This window comes from Thalia democratica, chromosome 4 (assembly GCF_965202585.1).
Source record: "Thalia democratica chromosome 4, ktThaDemo2.hap1.1, whole genome shotgun sequence".
Classification (NCBI taxonomy): domain Eukaryota; kingdom Metazoa; phylum Chordata; class Thaliacea; order Salpida; family Salpidae; genus Thalia; species Thalia democratica.
This window is the reverse complement of record NC_139168.1, coordinates 16876778-16894625: the sequence shown is the minus strand read 5'-3', so window position 1 is coordinate 16894625 and position 17848 is coordinate 16876778. Positions and strand designations below refer to the sequence as shown.

General features: G+C 25.5%; 1 protein-coding gene across 1 annotated transcript; it reads right to left on the bottom strand.

Annotated features, from left to right (window-relative positions):
• Positions 1 to 3850: 3850 nt before the first annotated feature.
• LOC145834022 (uncharacterized) lies at positions 3851 to 15763 on the bottom strand. Its single transcript, XM_082941330.1, has 19 exons — positions 15592 to 15763; positions 14667 to 14781; positions 14116 to 14191; positions 13682 to 13887; positions 13316 to 13433; positions 13130 to 13255; positions 12881 to 12975; positions 12526 to 12755; positions 12133 to 12267; positions 11737 to 11874; positions 8260 to 8460; positions 7741 to 7991; positions 7267 to 7478; positions 6994 to 7118; positions 6582 to 6753; positions 6317 to 6394; positions 5765 to 6152; positions 5374 to 5615; positions 3851 to 5149 (listed from the first exon to the last, which is right to left on the bottom strand). Exons 4-19 carry the CDS (start codon positions 13694 to 13696, stop codon positions 5021 to 5023), a joined length of 2655 nt encoding a protein of 884 aa, XP_082797456.1. The 5' UTR covers positions 13697 to 13887; positions 14116 to 14191; positions 14667 to 14781; positions 15592 to 15763; the 3' UTR covers positions 3851 to 5020.
• Between the last annotated feature and the right edge of the window lie 2085 nt (positions 15764 to 17848).

Below are 17848 nucleotides of genomic sequence, written 5' to 3'. Positions count from 1 at the left end.
TAAGTATATTATTTTTATTTCTTAAAACTTTAAGTTGAATAGAACTTATAAGAAAGATATGTTTTTAAAAATATACTGAAAACAAATCAAATATTAAACACTATATACTATAAGAATATGGTTAAAAACCAAAGTATCTATACCTACATTTTGTTTGAAACTGGTCCATTGAAAGCTTTTATTTTCAAATTTTTATTAAGTTTTAGATGAGTTTTTTTAACTACTAGTTGAAATAGGTTATTATATCTAAATAGCTTGTTTAACACGTTTACCGATTCATTACGAAGCATGGTAGAAAATGGTAGAAGAAAATAAAACTGATAACTTCAAAAATTTTTTTTTTAATCATAGTAAATATTAAATAACACAGACGTCATAATTTAAACACGAAGATTTCAAAAGATAATTTGATGTTGTTTTTGATTGCTTTAGTAAAAGTAATAATAATTTTAACCTGCTTAAATATTAATTTTAATTGCACAAAAGACACAAAAAGTTCAATTGTTACTTTGATAAAAAAAACTTACGACAGTACAACAAACAATAGTTAAGTTCTAATAGATATAATTGAATGTTTATATAACTAGGTGCCATCATTTTCCTTGAATTGTTTTTTAGAAAAAGCTTTACATAAACAGAACATTACTGAAAAGTAGTAAATTTTTTTTGCTTTAAAACTTCAAACTATTTAAGTTTATTTTCTTTTATCAGTAAAAGCGCAATAATAACGTACTCATAGAAAGTTTTATAGTTTATTAAGTTAAATACATATAGTTTGTAGTGTGCTTAAAACTTATTCTTAGAATCAAAGTTCTTGACTTGCATCCAAAAAAATAGTTACAAGTTTAAAATACAAAAAAAAAAGTAATTCTTTAATATTAATTATGATATACCTTTTTAAGTATTTACACTTAATCACGTAATTATAACAATCAATTACGTACTTTGTTAAAAGCTTTTTTCTAAATATACAACAAATATTTGTTTCAGCAAAACTCAAATAACACAGTGTCAAATGAAAAAATATTTACCAAACACAAACAAATGTAATAATACAAAAATTTGCTTTAAGTTTGAAAAGTCTGTCACACGACCAATAACTACAGGAGAAACAGTTTCGAAAACCAGAAATACAAAAAACTACATTTAAACTGTCAAAATTTGACGATAGTTTAACAAAATAGGTAGAATAAAATATGTACTACTTATAGGTGTAGTACACTTGATGACTTTTGTTGTATTTATATGGCTGTAAGTTACTATGCTTTTGCGTTTGTTTGCTTTTACTTACATCATTGCTAGTTGTACTTTTTTATTACTTATTTTTGTGTAAATATTTTATTTTGTATGTGGTCAATCTTTGTTTTAGTTTGTGTCAATTTGTCCGTAAGTTAATTGAATGTTTTGATAATACTAGACTTTTTAGAATTTAAAGATTTTTTTTTAAAGTCTTTTTAAAAACTTAATAAAATTTCATAGTAGCTGAGTTAATTAAAATATGATTTATAAGTTTAGTATTAATAAATCTTTTTATATAATAACTTTGTTTAGTTTTACAAAACTACTTTAAAAAGTGATAATTTAAAGTAAAAAAAAAGTTTACTTTTCAGACTTAAATAGTTTTTATACAATGTTCAAAATATCAACTTTCCATGACTGGATATGTAACTTTCAATAGTCAACAAAATGTGATAATATTTGAAGATTAATTTATTTATTTCTTTGAAGTCTGAATAAGTAGCACAAATGCTATAAATTAGTTTTATGTTACTTCAAAATAAAATAAAATTATTGTTGGGAAATAATATTTAAATATTAGTAAAGTGTATGTTAGAATTTATTAGTGTACCAACAGCTAAATGGAAATTAAACATTTTTTTTAATTAAATGTATTCTATATTGATAATTAAACAAAAACAAAGCAAACATGAATTTTAATTTACATTATGTTCCAATCAGAAACTGTAAATTGTTAAGGATTTAGTAAATATAACCACAAACACGATACTAGTTGCTACAAATATTAAAATAATTTTGTTTTTAATATTACATAATTTTGTATATTTCAACAGTTTAATTGTGTATTTAAAATCTTTTTTTTTCGGTAATTTGTAAACAAAATTGTTAATTAATTTAAACTAAAAAAATTTTTAAATTCATTATAAAGATAAACTTTATAAGGTTTAAATAGATTGCTTTAAAGTTATAAAATGTTTAATTAAAGTCTTATGTTAGAGATAAATGAAAACATAATATGAAAACCTGACAATAGCAAATAATCATGAGTCACTCGACATTAATTAAATTATTGTTGTTTCTAAAAAAAATCAGGTTGAAATAGCACGTGTTTTAATTTTAGTCAAATTTTGGCTAAAATAGTTCGTTCTTTTAAACTTATCCATGGTGTTTAAGCGCACAAAGTGTTGACTTTGTTGTTAAGTTAAATAACCTTTAAAACAACAAAAACTGTAGTAGTTTTGATGTCTAAAAATAGTTTATTGGCTTTTCACGGCTTTTTCTACTACTAAAACTGTTAAACCTTATAAATAAATTAAACTGAAACAACCTGAAAGCTACTGATGTATTTTAATTCCTGTTAGTTTAGCAATACTACAAAAACAGTCTGCAAACGAACAAAAACCTGAGATTGTTTTCTTAAAGCGCGGCTTCTTAAGAATAAAAGTTCAAGTGCTGCTCACGCGATACTTAACCCTGAATATTTTTACTGTTGTTGTAAGAATATTGTATTCAGAAATATTATGTAAACTAAGCGATGGTTTAAGTGTGGTTAAAACCGTACAACGGCTTTTAAATTAAGTGTTAGACTTTTTTTGCTAGCTTTTATACTATAAATACTATACATATTACTATATATACTATGAAAACTATAATTAAAATTGTTAAATAACTTCTTAAGTGTATTTAATTAACTTACCTTATTCATTAAATATCAAAAAACAAAATTAGTACCTTAAAGTCGTAAATTTAAATTTAAAAAAATAAAAAGAGAATTATTTTTGTGCTTGGTGTTAGTTTCACCACAACCTTTATTTTATTATAGCTTAAAGTGTAAATTTCAATTTTTTTAAGTTTTCCTAAGATTGTCTTAAAAACTCAGTCAAATGATAACGTTTTAAATAACATCGTTGATCAATCTTTTAGAACTTATAAGAGGACAAAGTTTTTAGTTATATAACATTGTAAGTTGTTATCAGTGTTTTTTACTGTTTTTCAAAAATAAATATGAGCACAGTTAGACTAAAAAGTTTCTTAAGAAAAAATAAAAGAAAGTTATAAGAAACTTAAGCAATTTAGAGATGAATAAAGTTAAGATGCCGTATATTATAAAAAACAGATTTAAAGCTTTTAATAATTGAAGCAACTTATTCTAAACGTTCAAAATGACAATCATATTTAAGAGTTGTTTAATAAATCATCAAACTAAAAAGTACTGTATTCATTACTTTCTTAATTTAAAACAAATTAGATTTGATAACTTCATGTTTTGGTTTTCAAGAAAGAACTCTTCTATTTTATTTTTGTATAGTTTTAAACTTTTACAACTTTTATATAGATAACTTAAACAATACTTATCATTCTCATAAATGTTTTAAGCTTAGGCTATTACACATATTTTAGAAACATAGTTTTTATAAATACAAAAAGTTTTCAATCCCTGTTTTCGAACTTATTACTAAACATAACTTTAAGTTTTGTTTAACAACCTACTCTGAGTGTTCTAATAATAAAGGGAATGACAAAACATATTTATTTTAACCGTAACTATACTATAAGTGGTTCAAAGAAAATTAAAGATATAATTTTTCTAGTTTTCAAGGTGCGCAAAAATAATAAAAGTGCCACAAAATTCATTTCATGCATGAACATGTATAAACAGTACATTTGATACAAACGTAGTTATGATTATTTTGTCTGAAAATTTTTTGTCTTTTACAGCTTTTAAATACACAATTGCATTTTAATTAGATTAAGGTGTGGTTTGGAGAAAGTTTAAGGAAATTAAATTAGTTTAAGCAAGAAACAAATTTTGAACATTAAAAGCTCTACTTTTGAGTAACAACAATTACCATTTATAAAATCATAATATTTAGCAAATACTTTTATTGGCAGCAATTTAAAAAAAAGGAAAACATATGATTTCTAAATTACAAAACAAAAACGCACTGAACAATTAACTGCATAAAGTTGTTTACGAAAAAATAAATTTGATGTTTAAAAACTCTAAAAAATAGCTTTTATAGAACATATAATTTTTAGTTTTTGTTTTATCAACAAAACACGTAATGTATTTTTAGTGCAACAATAAAATTAACTTGTATGTCAAAGTTTATAGCTTCTAAGTTAACATTTACAATCAGATAATAAGTGCAGCTAGTATAAACAATATCATTAAAAAAAAAATTAAACAAATCCAATTAAAAGTTATACAAACAGCAGAATAAAAACTGATGAATAGCTTACTAAACATAAGGACCTAAATTAGTTTACTAGACTAATGAAAGATATGAAAGTTAGTATAAGCAATAAAACCTAAAACAAGGGGCATTAAATATAATAAAACTTTTTAAACTAAAATTTTACTTTTGACATCTTTGAAAAATAAAAACATGTTTTAATAAACTTTTTTAAATAAAACTAAACCTATAGAGTAACACAATTAAGTTTACAAACAACAAACGTTTAAGATAAAAATTAAATTAAAGTTTACTAAGTATTAAAGTATAAAAATTTTAATTAGTTACGAAAAGGTTGACTTATTCTATGATCACATCAACAAACAAGTTTAAGTTTTTCTCACTTTTACTGTCAGCTCTTGGCTTTTATACTTTTCACTGCAGATCAACAATATTTTCTTTTTACATGTGTTTGTCCCTTTCTTATGTCTCGTGCATTTTTTCTCTTGTTCAAGCTTCTTATACTACATAATTTCTTGACGAATGTGACATTTCAACTCTTTACTCAACAATTTCTACGTAACCTTCTAGTGACATTTTTCTTTTTATGTTACATTTTTTACATATTCTCCCGACGATGGTGGCGTTTCTCCTACTGAGTTGAGAACTTCTTTTATTTCCTGACATTCTGATTTGGAATCAGTGTCCATTAACTTCATAGATTTGTTTTGTGCCTGAAAAAAAAATATATTTGTTCATCAGCTAAAAAAAATTGCTTCCTATCAAATAAACTTTCTTGTAGTCTAAATATAAAAAAAATTGATACTAACATTAAAACAATATAAATTTATTCTTAAACATAAAAACAGATTCTACCGAGTAAATATAAAAATAATTTTTACTATACTACTAAAAAACAACAAGGTTATATTTCTTTAATCAACTTATACAAACAAACATTATCAATGAGAGTGGAAGTTTCGCTTAGAAGAGGAGACTCCTCGTCAATGGGAGTTGAAACGGGAGTCAATTTGAAAACAAATTTCTTTACAGGATCAGATGCTCTGTTTAGATCGAGACTCATTTTCTTCTTCAAAGATCCTATTCGCATGGAGTACGGATCCTCGGCTATCGGAAAGTTTATCAAAGTTGATTTCGAGTTGATGCTTTCACTAACGTACCTTTTTCTTTGGGGATTTTCTGTTAAAAAAGTTAATTGTATAATATTTTTTCTAACTAAATGAATAATATCTTAACAATAATCACATACAATTAAAAATAGTTAAACATTTAAAACGCATAACATTTTTGTGATTTCATTGATAATAATCTTTAAAACCTTTACAAACCATTATTTTGCTGGTTATAAATTTGAAAGTTCTGATGTGAGTTCTGGTGCGGAATTCTTTTAACTTGCCTCCTGTCCAAACTATACGACATTCCTTTTCCCGATGACGTCATCAAGACTTGTGTCGGTTGCGTCATTGGCGTCATCGGCCCCCTCATCAACTGACCGTTGCCATTGAAAACCTTTCCTTCCAGGTTGCCTAGTAACAAAGGTCTTTGGTGAAACGATTGCTGACGACCGATCTGTTGCAAGGTGTTTGGGGCTTTCTGGTGGAAACTAGTTGACATGGCAACTTGGTGATGGTTGCTATGGGAACGCTGCAGCTTATGATGATGGTTGGGGGTCATCGGAGATGTTATGAGGTGTTGAAAAGTTTGTTGCCTAGAAGTCTGAAAGTTTTTTAAATATTTATATACTTAGTTTAACACAAAAACCATTTTTACATTTAATTGCAAGAAAAAGTTATTATCTTTAATTCGCTTAAAATTATTTAAACTAAGCTTTTTTTAGTTAGTTTTTAAATCATTAATACCAATATATAAATTTTTAGTACCTTATTCATACTTCCGTTTATCACAGGTGTTTGTGCAATTTGGTTAACTAACATTCCAGACTTGCTTGAAGTTGAAATCTGCAAAAAATTTACCGAGTTTTGTTATAAGTAAGACCTATTTTAGTCACAACTTAACAATGATGAAAGAGTAAATTATTTTTCTAATATTAAATAAATTAATGTATATATAACTTAAGGATAATTAACATTTTTATAAATAACACACCACGCTTAATGTGAGTTTTTTTACTTTTTTTATTCTTACCTTTCTTGCTTTCAGCATTTCAGTTTCTACAGGGACTTTAAACACATTTTCCGCCATGGGTGTTAAATTTTTGTCGCCACTTGAATCGCTGTTGTTTCTCCCCTGTTGTTGGGTTGCATCCAGCATGACAACGCTTTCGTTGTTGCTAAGACGCGTGCTGATGACGTAAGACCTGGGGAAATATTTAAGCATACTTCAAAAAGTTTCAAAAACATAGTACTTTATTTAAGATTAATGAACACGATTTATGGCAGAATGGCCAGAATGCTAACTTAGCTAAATGATTTTTTATCTCAACTTGTGTAGTTTTTAACTGATTTAAATTTAGTAACTAAGATTATAAAACATTAAATAGTCTATGTTAAAACAAGCCTTAAGGATAACTAGTCGTACAAACTAATTAAAAACTTACTTTGAACTTGATTCGCTTGGGATTTTGTTTCTTTGTAAGGAATTTCCCCTTTGTAGAGAATTTGGATTTCCACCAACACTCAAATTTGAATTTTGACGTTTGCTGTTACTTCTTGTTAGTCCCGACTGTTAAGAATTAGTAAAAACAAATTTGTTAATAGAAAAAGAATATGTTCTAAAATTTAACTTATAACAAAAGTTAAGATTATTTAGATTTGATTTAATTTATTTTAAACCCATACATTTTATTTATTTGAGAAAAAAGAAAACCAACTCGTGAAGAGAAATGTCTTTGTCGTTTTTTCATCAGTTTATGGCAAGGATTACAACATATAAATATGAAACTGGTCAATACAATTCCAATAAAACAGCCAATTACAGCAGTCAGTATTGCTATTAAACTTTCATTGCCTGCTTCAGATATTATTAAATCATTTTCTGGTTTTTTTGGCTTCGAAGTGGTTTGAATATGTTCTTCTGGATTTTCTAAAGTAAAAAGTTTTCAATTAATTGATGACTTGTGAGTGTTATGTAATCAAAGTAAAAGTAATTTTAGTTAGTAAAATAATTCTATATGTTATTTGTACTGCTGGCTTTGTTTTACCTTTTATGTCACTTAAAACATCAATGTTATACTAAGCTTTATTCAATCTCTTTAAAATTTTGAGAAAACTGGTTACTTGTAATAATTTATTTTGAAAAGTAATCGCTTTTAGACTTCATTTTAATATTTTAGCAACCAGCTTACCACCAACTATTCTAGGACACTCTACCAATCGCTCGCTTCCATCAAGGTCCTGGTCTCTTGATATATCGTGGACAGTAGTACCCTGACACAAACGTCCGTCCCATGTACAATACGGGTCTTTTTTTCCCTTGCATTCACGTTCGCAATCGACACTAATGTGGGGGCATAGGGGCGCAGCTATGACGCAATCGCTAAACGTCACAAAAATATTCCCTGACTCTTTGTTGAGTAGTAGTGACGTCACTTCTGATCTGTAAAACAAGTTTTAGTTTTATTTGAACTGTTTTTGAACAAATTAGTTTTTGCATAGTTTTATAATGCTTTCAATTATGTTTTACTCAAGTTTTTAATTGTTAACTAGATAATTTTGTTTGTAGTATATATTTATAATCAATAAAAATACTTTTTTTTTTCATTTAAAGCATTTTATTGACTTGAACTAAAATATATATAAAAGATAGAAAAATATTGATACTTTTTTTACAGTTTAAATTCATAACAAATGTTCTATTTACTTACTTTTTACTATCGCATACTTTCGGATCAAACACTTTTCTTTTTTCCAGAACAATTTTTTCATCAGTTGCAGTTAAAAATAAAGTTTTAATAATGAATCCACTTTTAGTTCCTAGCCACATAACTGTATAATGAAGTTTTTCTGATGAAATAAAAACTTCATTTTCCTCAATTGTATCTATCAAGATTGCTGTATACTCATCTCTGTGAAATTTCTTCAAATTAAAATTTTTACAGGTTATGTGTAAAAAAAACTTAGTAATAAAAAACTTGTAACGTAATTTTAATTAATAGACGTTTTATTAAACTTTATTTAAAACACAAAGTTATCTTTTAATGTTTTCTGCAGTTTCAAGGTTATTAAAAGAATGACTACTTTATCTCTAAAATAAAAGCAACAATTTTGTTTATTGACTTACCTTAGTTAAATGATTTAACAAAAAAGTGTAACATTGTCGATAAGAGTTGTAATTTTTTTCACAACGGTAAATATTAACTCTTTTACTTGATTTTTAATGTAATGTTAATTTGAATTTTTGTGCTTAAATTACTTTCAAAGTTATATATGGAGAAAAACTTTACCATGCTTCAAATCAGGCTAAATAAGTTTAAAACAAACTTACATTTGATAAAAACAGAACCATGTTTTAAGTGAAGATAAATTACTACTATTTATTTATTTATTTTCGAAGTTGGATAAATATCTTTGCTTGTAATTTTATTTAACTTTTCAATTTTTAACACAAAAACAATGGTAAAAAAATTTAGTTATTACTTAATGTTTTTATTTTCAGCGGTCAATAGTTTATTACGTTTTTAGAACAAACTTAAATGAACTATTACTATACCATAAAAACCAATGTTGTTAACAATTTATGAAAACTATTTCAAAAGAGTTTACAACTTTGATGATGTTAAAACCTAACTCGATTGAATAAGATAGTTTTATTACCAGAACATTATTTTCAAACATGATTTTCAATAAAAAATAAAGCATCAAATAAACTAAAATTTTATACTTTAATAAATAGGTGAGCTGATAAATCAAGCATATCAACAACAAAACAAGTTTTATCTTTTAAACACTTTAATGTTTGTTCGCAAATACATGAAAGCTTTCTCTATAGATTTACAATGTAATTGTTATTAAAGCCTATCTTGATCGAATAAGTTAAGTTTATTAGAAAAACATCATTTTTTAAGTTCTGATTTCAAAGATAAATATACATCACAACAAACGAAAATTTTATACTTTAATAAATAGGTGAGCTGATAAATCTAGCATATCAACAACAAAACAAATTTTATCTTTTAAACACTTTAATGTTTGTTCGCAAATACATGAAAGCTTTCTCTATAGATTTACAATGTAATTGTTATTAAAGCCTATCTTGATCGAATAAGTTAAGTTTATTAGAAAAACATCATTTTTTAAGTTCTGATTTCAAAGATAAATATACATCACAACAAACGAAAATTCTATATTTAAATGAACAGGTGCATTGTGTAATCAAGCATATCTACAACAAAACAAGTTTTATCTTTTGAATCTTTAAATGTTTGTTTGCAAAATAAACACGGCTTTGAAGTTTTCAATATCACAACCTTAAACCGCGCACAAAAGTAGCACCACGTTTAGTTTTCGGTTACAATAAAGTATTTGTTACGTTTTTATTTTTAAACATTTTGTTTTCCAAATGTTGTTTAAAAACAAAAAATTTTTGTAGCATTAAATTAAAAAAATTTAATTTAGAAAAAAAGTAATTATATTATGAGTGCTTGTTTACTTAACTAATTATAACGTTAAGTTTAATTTTAACTAACTTTTTTTTTTGAATCTCAATACTCACACAAAAAATGAGTTTTGTTAATTACTATTTTTATATCTTTTTATCCGTACAAAAGTCATTTTATACTTTGCTGAATTTGAATTTACGCGATCGCTTACTATTTTAATGCCTATGTTCTTTATGATAAAATTTAATAAAAGTATGGTATTTTTGTTTCACATGTTTCTAAGAAAAGTAAATTCGGTTAACTAAAAGTTCAATTCAAGGTTAAAAAGTAATGTAATTTATCCTATACTGAGTTATTCAAAACTTTTATAATTATTTCTATATAAAAGCTCAAATACTATTTTGGAAACATATTAACCATTAAACATATAACATTCTATTGTTATTGTGTTAAATAACAAGTTAGTGTTAGGCACTAAAAAAAATCATGTACAAATATATTTACAAAACATTTTTCAATAAAATATTAATCACGAACAAGCTAAAAACACAGTATCGTACTTAAATATAATTACTTTTTAAACTTGAAATTAATTTCAGGCGTGTAAAAACATATTCTAATAATAAGATAGAAAACCAACAACTTAAAGTAAAGGAAAAGCTCATCTTTAGCTTATTGTAAAAGTATTGAGAGTGTTTGTGTTAAAAAAATAAATACTTTTTATCCAACATAAACACCGGCGAAAGTCTAGAAAGCCTAAGTCTGGAGTTTTGTTTACCGTGAGACAAGCTCAAGTTTAACATAGGGGTTTTTCATACCAATTCGATCATCAGACGACAAGCCTTCGGTAGACTGAGACCGGTTTCGTCCTTATTAGGACTCATCAGTCAGTCATAACCAAAAGAATTGTAGATTGTAGAGTAGAAGTCTTTTAGTTGTGAAACATATTTAACTTTTCATGCAATAAATAATTTTGTATTCGACTTCAACCACTACAATTGTTACGTAGGTACGATATGTAAAATAACTCAATTGTAATTCGTTCTTTTAGTTATAGAACTTGTTAATAAAATACTTGTGTTTTTTATAGACAAAAATGTATTTTACTTAAATAATCAAAAGTGTAATCAAAATATGTATCGAACCAAGCGTAAAGCTACAATTCAAATCAACTAAAACAGTAATAAATACATCTGTACTTCTACCACCTTAAATTAAGCGGTGACAAAAAACTTCTGTAAGCTGAACGAAAAGTCGTCTGAGACGAAGAAATTAATCTTCTTATGACGACAATAAAATAGTTAAGGTTAAATATTGCGTGAACAACGAGCCGCTTAAAATTATCACAAAATTTAAGTTTTATGAGGATTAAAATTTTGCAATTCTAAGAAAATGTTTTAGAACTAATTTTTCTTAACTTTCAATAATATTATACTTTTTCTGGTTTTTAGGAAAGATGTCAAAGTTATAAACAAATAATTTATAAATGGCAAATAACCACCGAAGCTTTAATACCAAAATTATTTAACCATCACAACAAGGCTTGTAACATAATCGTGACAAGCTTGTACCTTAATTTTTATCTGGTAATTAAAGTAAACTAAGTTTAGCAGAAACAAACTAAAGTTTAGTAAAGTCTCAAAAAAAAGTTAGTGTTTTTTTAATTCTAAGAAAAGGTTTTTTTTTTGTAGTATCTATAATTCTACTTTAAACTTTTATAACTGTAAATTAAGTTTAATTAACTTTTGAGTGCTCAAAATTGGTCCATTGTAAAAGTTCCACGGTTGAACTCTATCTCTCGCCATGAAATGAGTTTTTATAAATTCTTCAGATTTTGCATTTAAAGTTCTATCTCCATTCTTGCTTACATTAAAGTCGCATCTGCAAATATTTAATATCTTTATTTTATAAATCATAAAATACGCTTCTTTAATTTAGCTGTATTTCTTGTTTATCAATACTTTATTTTAGAAAGGAATTTGTATTATTTTTATGTAATCAAAAAATATAAGATATTTTTAGATTAAATTAATATCTTGATACACATTTGAAGAATATAATTCAGACAATAAACACCTTGATTTAATAAAAAAGTTTTCAATAGTAGATAAGTTTTAGTTTTAAGATACATGTACCAACCTCGATATATTAGGATATGGGTTATTTTTAATTGGATAAACATATCCATCAACTTCTTCCATCAATGGACTTTCAAGTGCATTATTTATATCATCTAATTTAAATATACACACTGCTGATGCGTTTATGAAGGCGCTGTAAAAAATTAAAGTAGTTTGAACATTAGAACAGCTGTTATTTTAGTTTAGTTGTAGAATGATTTAAGCATGCTTTTTTTTTTGACTTTTCTAATGTTGAAATAAACAAGTAAAAAGAATTTTCTTAAGATGAATAAAAATTACTACATCAAGCTGTTTTATTCGAAAAAGCTGGATCATTATTGTACTATAGTTTCATACTTTTATTTTTTTAAGTTAATACACATGTAATGTTTGAAGAAATTAATATTTCTACCTTGAGCTCTTCATGGTGGCTAATACTACGTCATAACTTCTTCCAGATGATGTTTTCATATTTATAACGTCACTTATAGAAATAACCCGATCAAGATAAAGAGAAGATTGAATTGAACAATTGATGCGAGTTTTCACGAAAGAGCTAAAAACAAACTGAAAGCGGTTGCTTGCTCCTACGTCTTTGTAAACATCGTTCTTACAAACTTGTGACACTGTTGCCATGTAGCCCTGTTAAGCAAAGTTGCAGTAATCTACAAAAACATTGAAACTTATACAGATTTTAATTTATAATTTTAATAACAAATAATATTATTTAGGAAACAATAGGCACATAATGTGAATTTGATACCAACATTATCTCTAGACTCTACAGCTGGTTCATTGAAAAAAGTAAATATTTTACCGCTTTCTTTTGTACCTTCAATTATTTGCACAAACTCTGCCGGATCTGTTTAGGAACAAACCTTTATGTTTTGAGAGACAATTAATTTAGTTATACTTTTTTTTTGCTTGTAATACTTAGTCTAATTGAACAGTTTCAGTTGTAAAGTAACTGTTAAATTGTTTTTTGATTTCGTCATAAAATAAATAAATTAACAAACTTCTAATAAAATCATATGCTGGATCTTTCGCAAAAGTTTTTAGATTTTTATCAGGATCATGTATAACGAGTTTGAACAACTGAGATATCGGATTGCCGTGAGTAAACCCGTTGTAAAAAGCACCATCTGTGATAACATGGTTTTTTTATTTCTAAAAAACCAAAATTACGTACAAGATCGACTTACATGAAGATAGTGAAACAGTTTTGTAGTTTGGCAAAGCTGAACAAAGCTTCATTCCTCTTTCGTTGAAAATTTCGATTGTTTTTTCAACATACTCTTCTAAACTTCCGTCTTCATTAATCTGTAGATATTATTAATTAAAAAGTATACCATAACACAATGATAGAGTTTTTTAGAACTCGTAGAAATCAAAAAATTATTGTGGAAATAAAGCTATGTCTTTTGTAAACTTTGTAAATGGTATTGTTACTAAGTTGTAATCTGAACTTTAATCAATGCTCAAATTAGTTACTTTGTGCCTATCAAAGTAGCTCGTGTTAAAAAAAACTTTACACATTTATTTTTCACATTCCACAGCAAATCAAATACCTTGTAAGTCCTCATGATTGGTTTAGCAGAATTTGATGCGCATACGAGCACCTCATCGGTCAGTTTGTTGCTTTCCTCGTCACGTGATTGGACGAAACTTGTTACGTGGTTCCATCACTTTCAACTATAAAACCGTTTCTTATTAACTTTTCGTGCTTTGACAAACATTTTTCGTATGATTTTTCATCACTTTCCCAATTAATTGTCTGTTTAAAGTTTACTGATAAGTAATAAAAAACACAAAATTTAAAATTTGTTTAAAAATGCTTTCTGTAAAATTATACTCTAATTTATTATTAATTTTAAGTTTGTTTATAAAATATGCATTTTATTTCAAATTTGTTAAACGAAAGTATTTGAATGTTAACAGAAACCTAAAACTTTTTAAAAGTATCACAGCCGAAAAGTATGATAAAGAATTCAAAACTTCTTACTAGTTTCTGGAGAATGTTTCTTTTGCTATTTCTACTAACAACAGAGCTAGGTACGTCCAGCAAAAATATTTTCTTCCTGTTTATTAAATAAATTGATTAATAAACTTGCTTTGAAATATTATAGAAAAAATAATGACATTTTTAGTAACAAACTTCAATTTCAATCCAATTTAACGAGATATTACTGTCGAAAACAGTGTTTTAAATGATCTGTTTTTTGTTTGTTTTATTAACAAAGTTTTACGGCAGAAATTTAGAATAGCCTTTTTATTAGGCTATTGTTCTGTTGAAAGTAGTTTTGTACAAAATAAAAAATACACGCAAAGCTTTCGAAAGTATTTACATAAGTTCTAAAGTTATTGCTTTTTTGAAACTACATGAATTAATTGTGATAAACTTTGCCTGAATTTCTATAACTTAGGGTTGTCAAAATATTTTCTTGCAAATTTTAAGTTTCGTTTAACTTTTACAGATTTATTTTCTAACTTCTTTTAAGAATTTTTTTATAACAATATTGTTTGAATCCGTTACATTAAAAAACCACATTTTACCTAGCATGAACGTAGAAATGATTGTTTATTTGTTTTAATCCGTGTAAATCATACAACTGATGAGATGCTGGGTTTTTTGAATCACCTCCAATAAACACTGAATATTTCTCAGAATCTGTTTAAAACTGACTTTAAAAACTTAATAAAATCTATGCTGCTATTTAGGTTTTTTTTTTAATTTAATATTATCAATTGCCAATAAAGTATCCAGTAAGTAGTATTTTCAAGTTAAAAAACACAAGACGAAAGTATTAAATTCAATATCTATACAATTTTACTTAATGTAATAGTTGTTTGAGCTGAAAAAATAGATTCAATAATTTTTTGTGGTAAAATTTTAAATAAGTCTGAGTTGTTCATTTATTTTTAAGTTTACAAAAATAAAACACGTTCTATTTCTACCTTAATATTTTTAGAAATAACAATAACCTAATTTATGTCAAGTGACTATTGTTATTATATGCCATTGTCAGCTTTTATTATATGTTTTTATTTATTTTTCACAACAGGCTTAAATAAACAGTCAAATCAAAGTAATCTATATTAGTAGTAAAAACTGATATTAACATAAAAATAAAAATACTTTAAGCTCTAAACATTGATTACTTTATAATTAAAGCTACCATGAACAAAGTTTTAATTTAAGTAGAAACTAACATTCAAAATAAATAAAAATTTATGTAACACGAAAAACAAAATTCTTTTAATACTTGTAACAAGTTGTTATCGTATTTGAGGTTGTGTTTACTATAGAGAATATTTTTATTTGTCATTAAATAAAACTTCACTTCTAAAGTGTTAAAAAGATTTATATAAGCTCAATGTTTGTACGTAAATGAACTTTGTATTAGTTAATTTTTAAATGTGATCAACACTAAGATCAATGTATAAGTTATTAATTCTATGTATTTATGATTAAACTAACTTATAGCATCTGTGTTGCTTATTGGGACTTCTTCTTGTATAAAAGAAGACTTTGTTGATAGTATAAGTAGAAATAAAATAATAAATGTCAAAATATTTTGTACATTTTGATTTTTCTTGTAAGTCACGTTTCCATTTCTAACAAGGTTGATTTTAAAGAGTTTTAATAAAAGCATTTATATCTGAAATAAAAAGTGGTAGTTATAAACATTTTATTACTTTTATTAAAGCTTTTTATCTAATCAAAAAAAGAGCTCGAATAGATATTAAATGATCTTGTTTGCTGTTGAATTGATTTTTATTTTTATAACTATTAAAAACTTTTTTAGCACCCTTTTTAAAGACTCAATTGCGTTATTAACAAATAATAAACGTTTCGTTCAACTAATGACAAAATTTAAAAAATCAAGAAAAAAAGCTTACTTAATGCAAACAATAATTGTTTACACAAGATTTGTTTAAAATAAGAAAATAAAATACTATGTAAATAAAGTAAACAAACATAATTACATAGCAATTTAATGTCATAAAAATGTTGTTAAAACCTCTCAATTGATGTGCACTTTATATTAGTACACAAAACATTGAACTTAGTTAGTTTCTATTAAACGCTCGTCAAATTTTGACAGCTTTAATAAAATGCTCCGTTTTTTTTTCTGTTGTAAGTTATTTCTCCTGAAATTATTTGCCGTGTGACCAATTTAAGTTTCATTTATAAACATAAATATGAAACCATAGCTGAGCACGTTTTTAACCATTTTGGGAGTATATATCGATAAACATACAAAAGCTTAAACGAAAATGTTTAAACAGCTAAATTATACCTATCATATACATACCATTTGTACAATTCATACAACAGTTTAGGTGTCAATTTTTATTAAAACTTTTGTAATACCTATATATGGTTAAAAAAATTTTGATAAATTAAGTTAGATGTTTATAATTTTCGATGAATCATAAGTTCATTGTATCGATTTTCTTTAAAAATATTTGTACAGTAAACCGTTTATATATTTAACAAAGGTGCAGTAAAATAAGATGAAGTGAACAAATATAAGTTTAACGGAAAACAACTTGTTTGATTAATTGGACATATTTAACACAAGTAACTTAAACATACATTTAAAAATATGTTGTTATAAAATAAAACAGAGCTACTTTATATCAGTGATAACCCGTAATGTTAAATAAAACTAAACCTCTTAGTTTATATTTTTCAACGTTTTACATAAAAAAACTATGTAAATGTTTGTAACGAAAGCGTTATAAACTAAATTTTGAGGTTAAGTTTTCAATTTTTTTGGTATGTTTGAAAATTATTGTAATTCAGAATACTGTAGTTTTAAAGGTAGCTCTAGCCACAATTGAATTATATGCCTTTAAAAAGTATGAAATATTATACCATGCATGTAATTAGCTTTGTAGACTGGTTTGCTAAAATTATGTTATAGCTTCATCAATAGATAAAAAATTTTGAAATAATTTAAACAAAGTTTGGAAATAATTTAAATGAAAATTGTGTTTAACACATTTTTTTACATATCTCAGTAAATCGTTCCAAGCAATATATAAAGCATATATAAACACATTACTAAGTTTATAGTTCTACAACTTTTACTTATGTTAAATGTTTTAATATTTTGATAACAATGTTAATGCTAATTTTATGGTAAATTTGTAAAACGTTGTATAATAAAAAAACGGCTTAACGTAAACAAGTTCTTCATTGCAGTAACAATTTTTGTGGGAGTTAAATGCGTGTCAACTTTTTTTAACTGTGCAAGTAAAACAGTTTAAATAGTAATATTTGTACTTAGTATTTGTCTTTATACTATTTATTTTTATGACCTACATATATACACATCTCAACCTTCCTTACAAAAAAAAACTACAATTATTTGAGAAGACTGTAAACAAAAAAGTTAATAATATACTGTTAGCTGTTAGTCTTTAATAATCAAAATGACAAAAATTTATATTACTTAATTCAAAGTTACTAATAATATTTTCATAAATCTAGAAATAGAAATATTGTCAAAAGTTCTAAACTTGAAGCATATTTTAGGAATTTGAAGGTATTATGCATATTATATTTAATTTAACTTACTATACTTATTCCTCATAAAAAAAGGATTTAAACTTTTGTACACTCAAACTCGCTTTTGCTTAAAATCAGATTTAATCGTTTTTCTCAGAAAAAATTACAATTTTTTAATTAAGCAGAAAGCTTCCAAAACAAACGTCATAGTCAACTT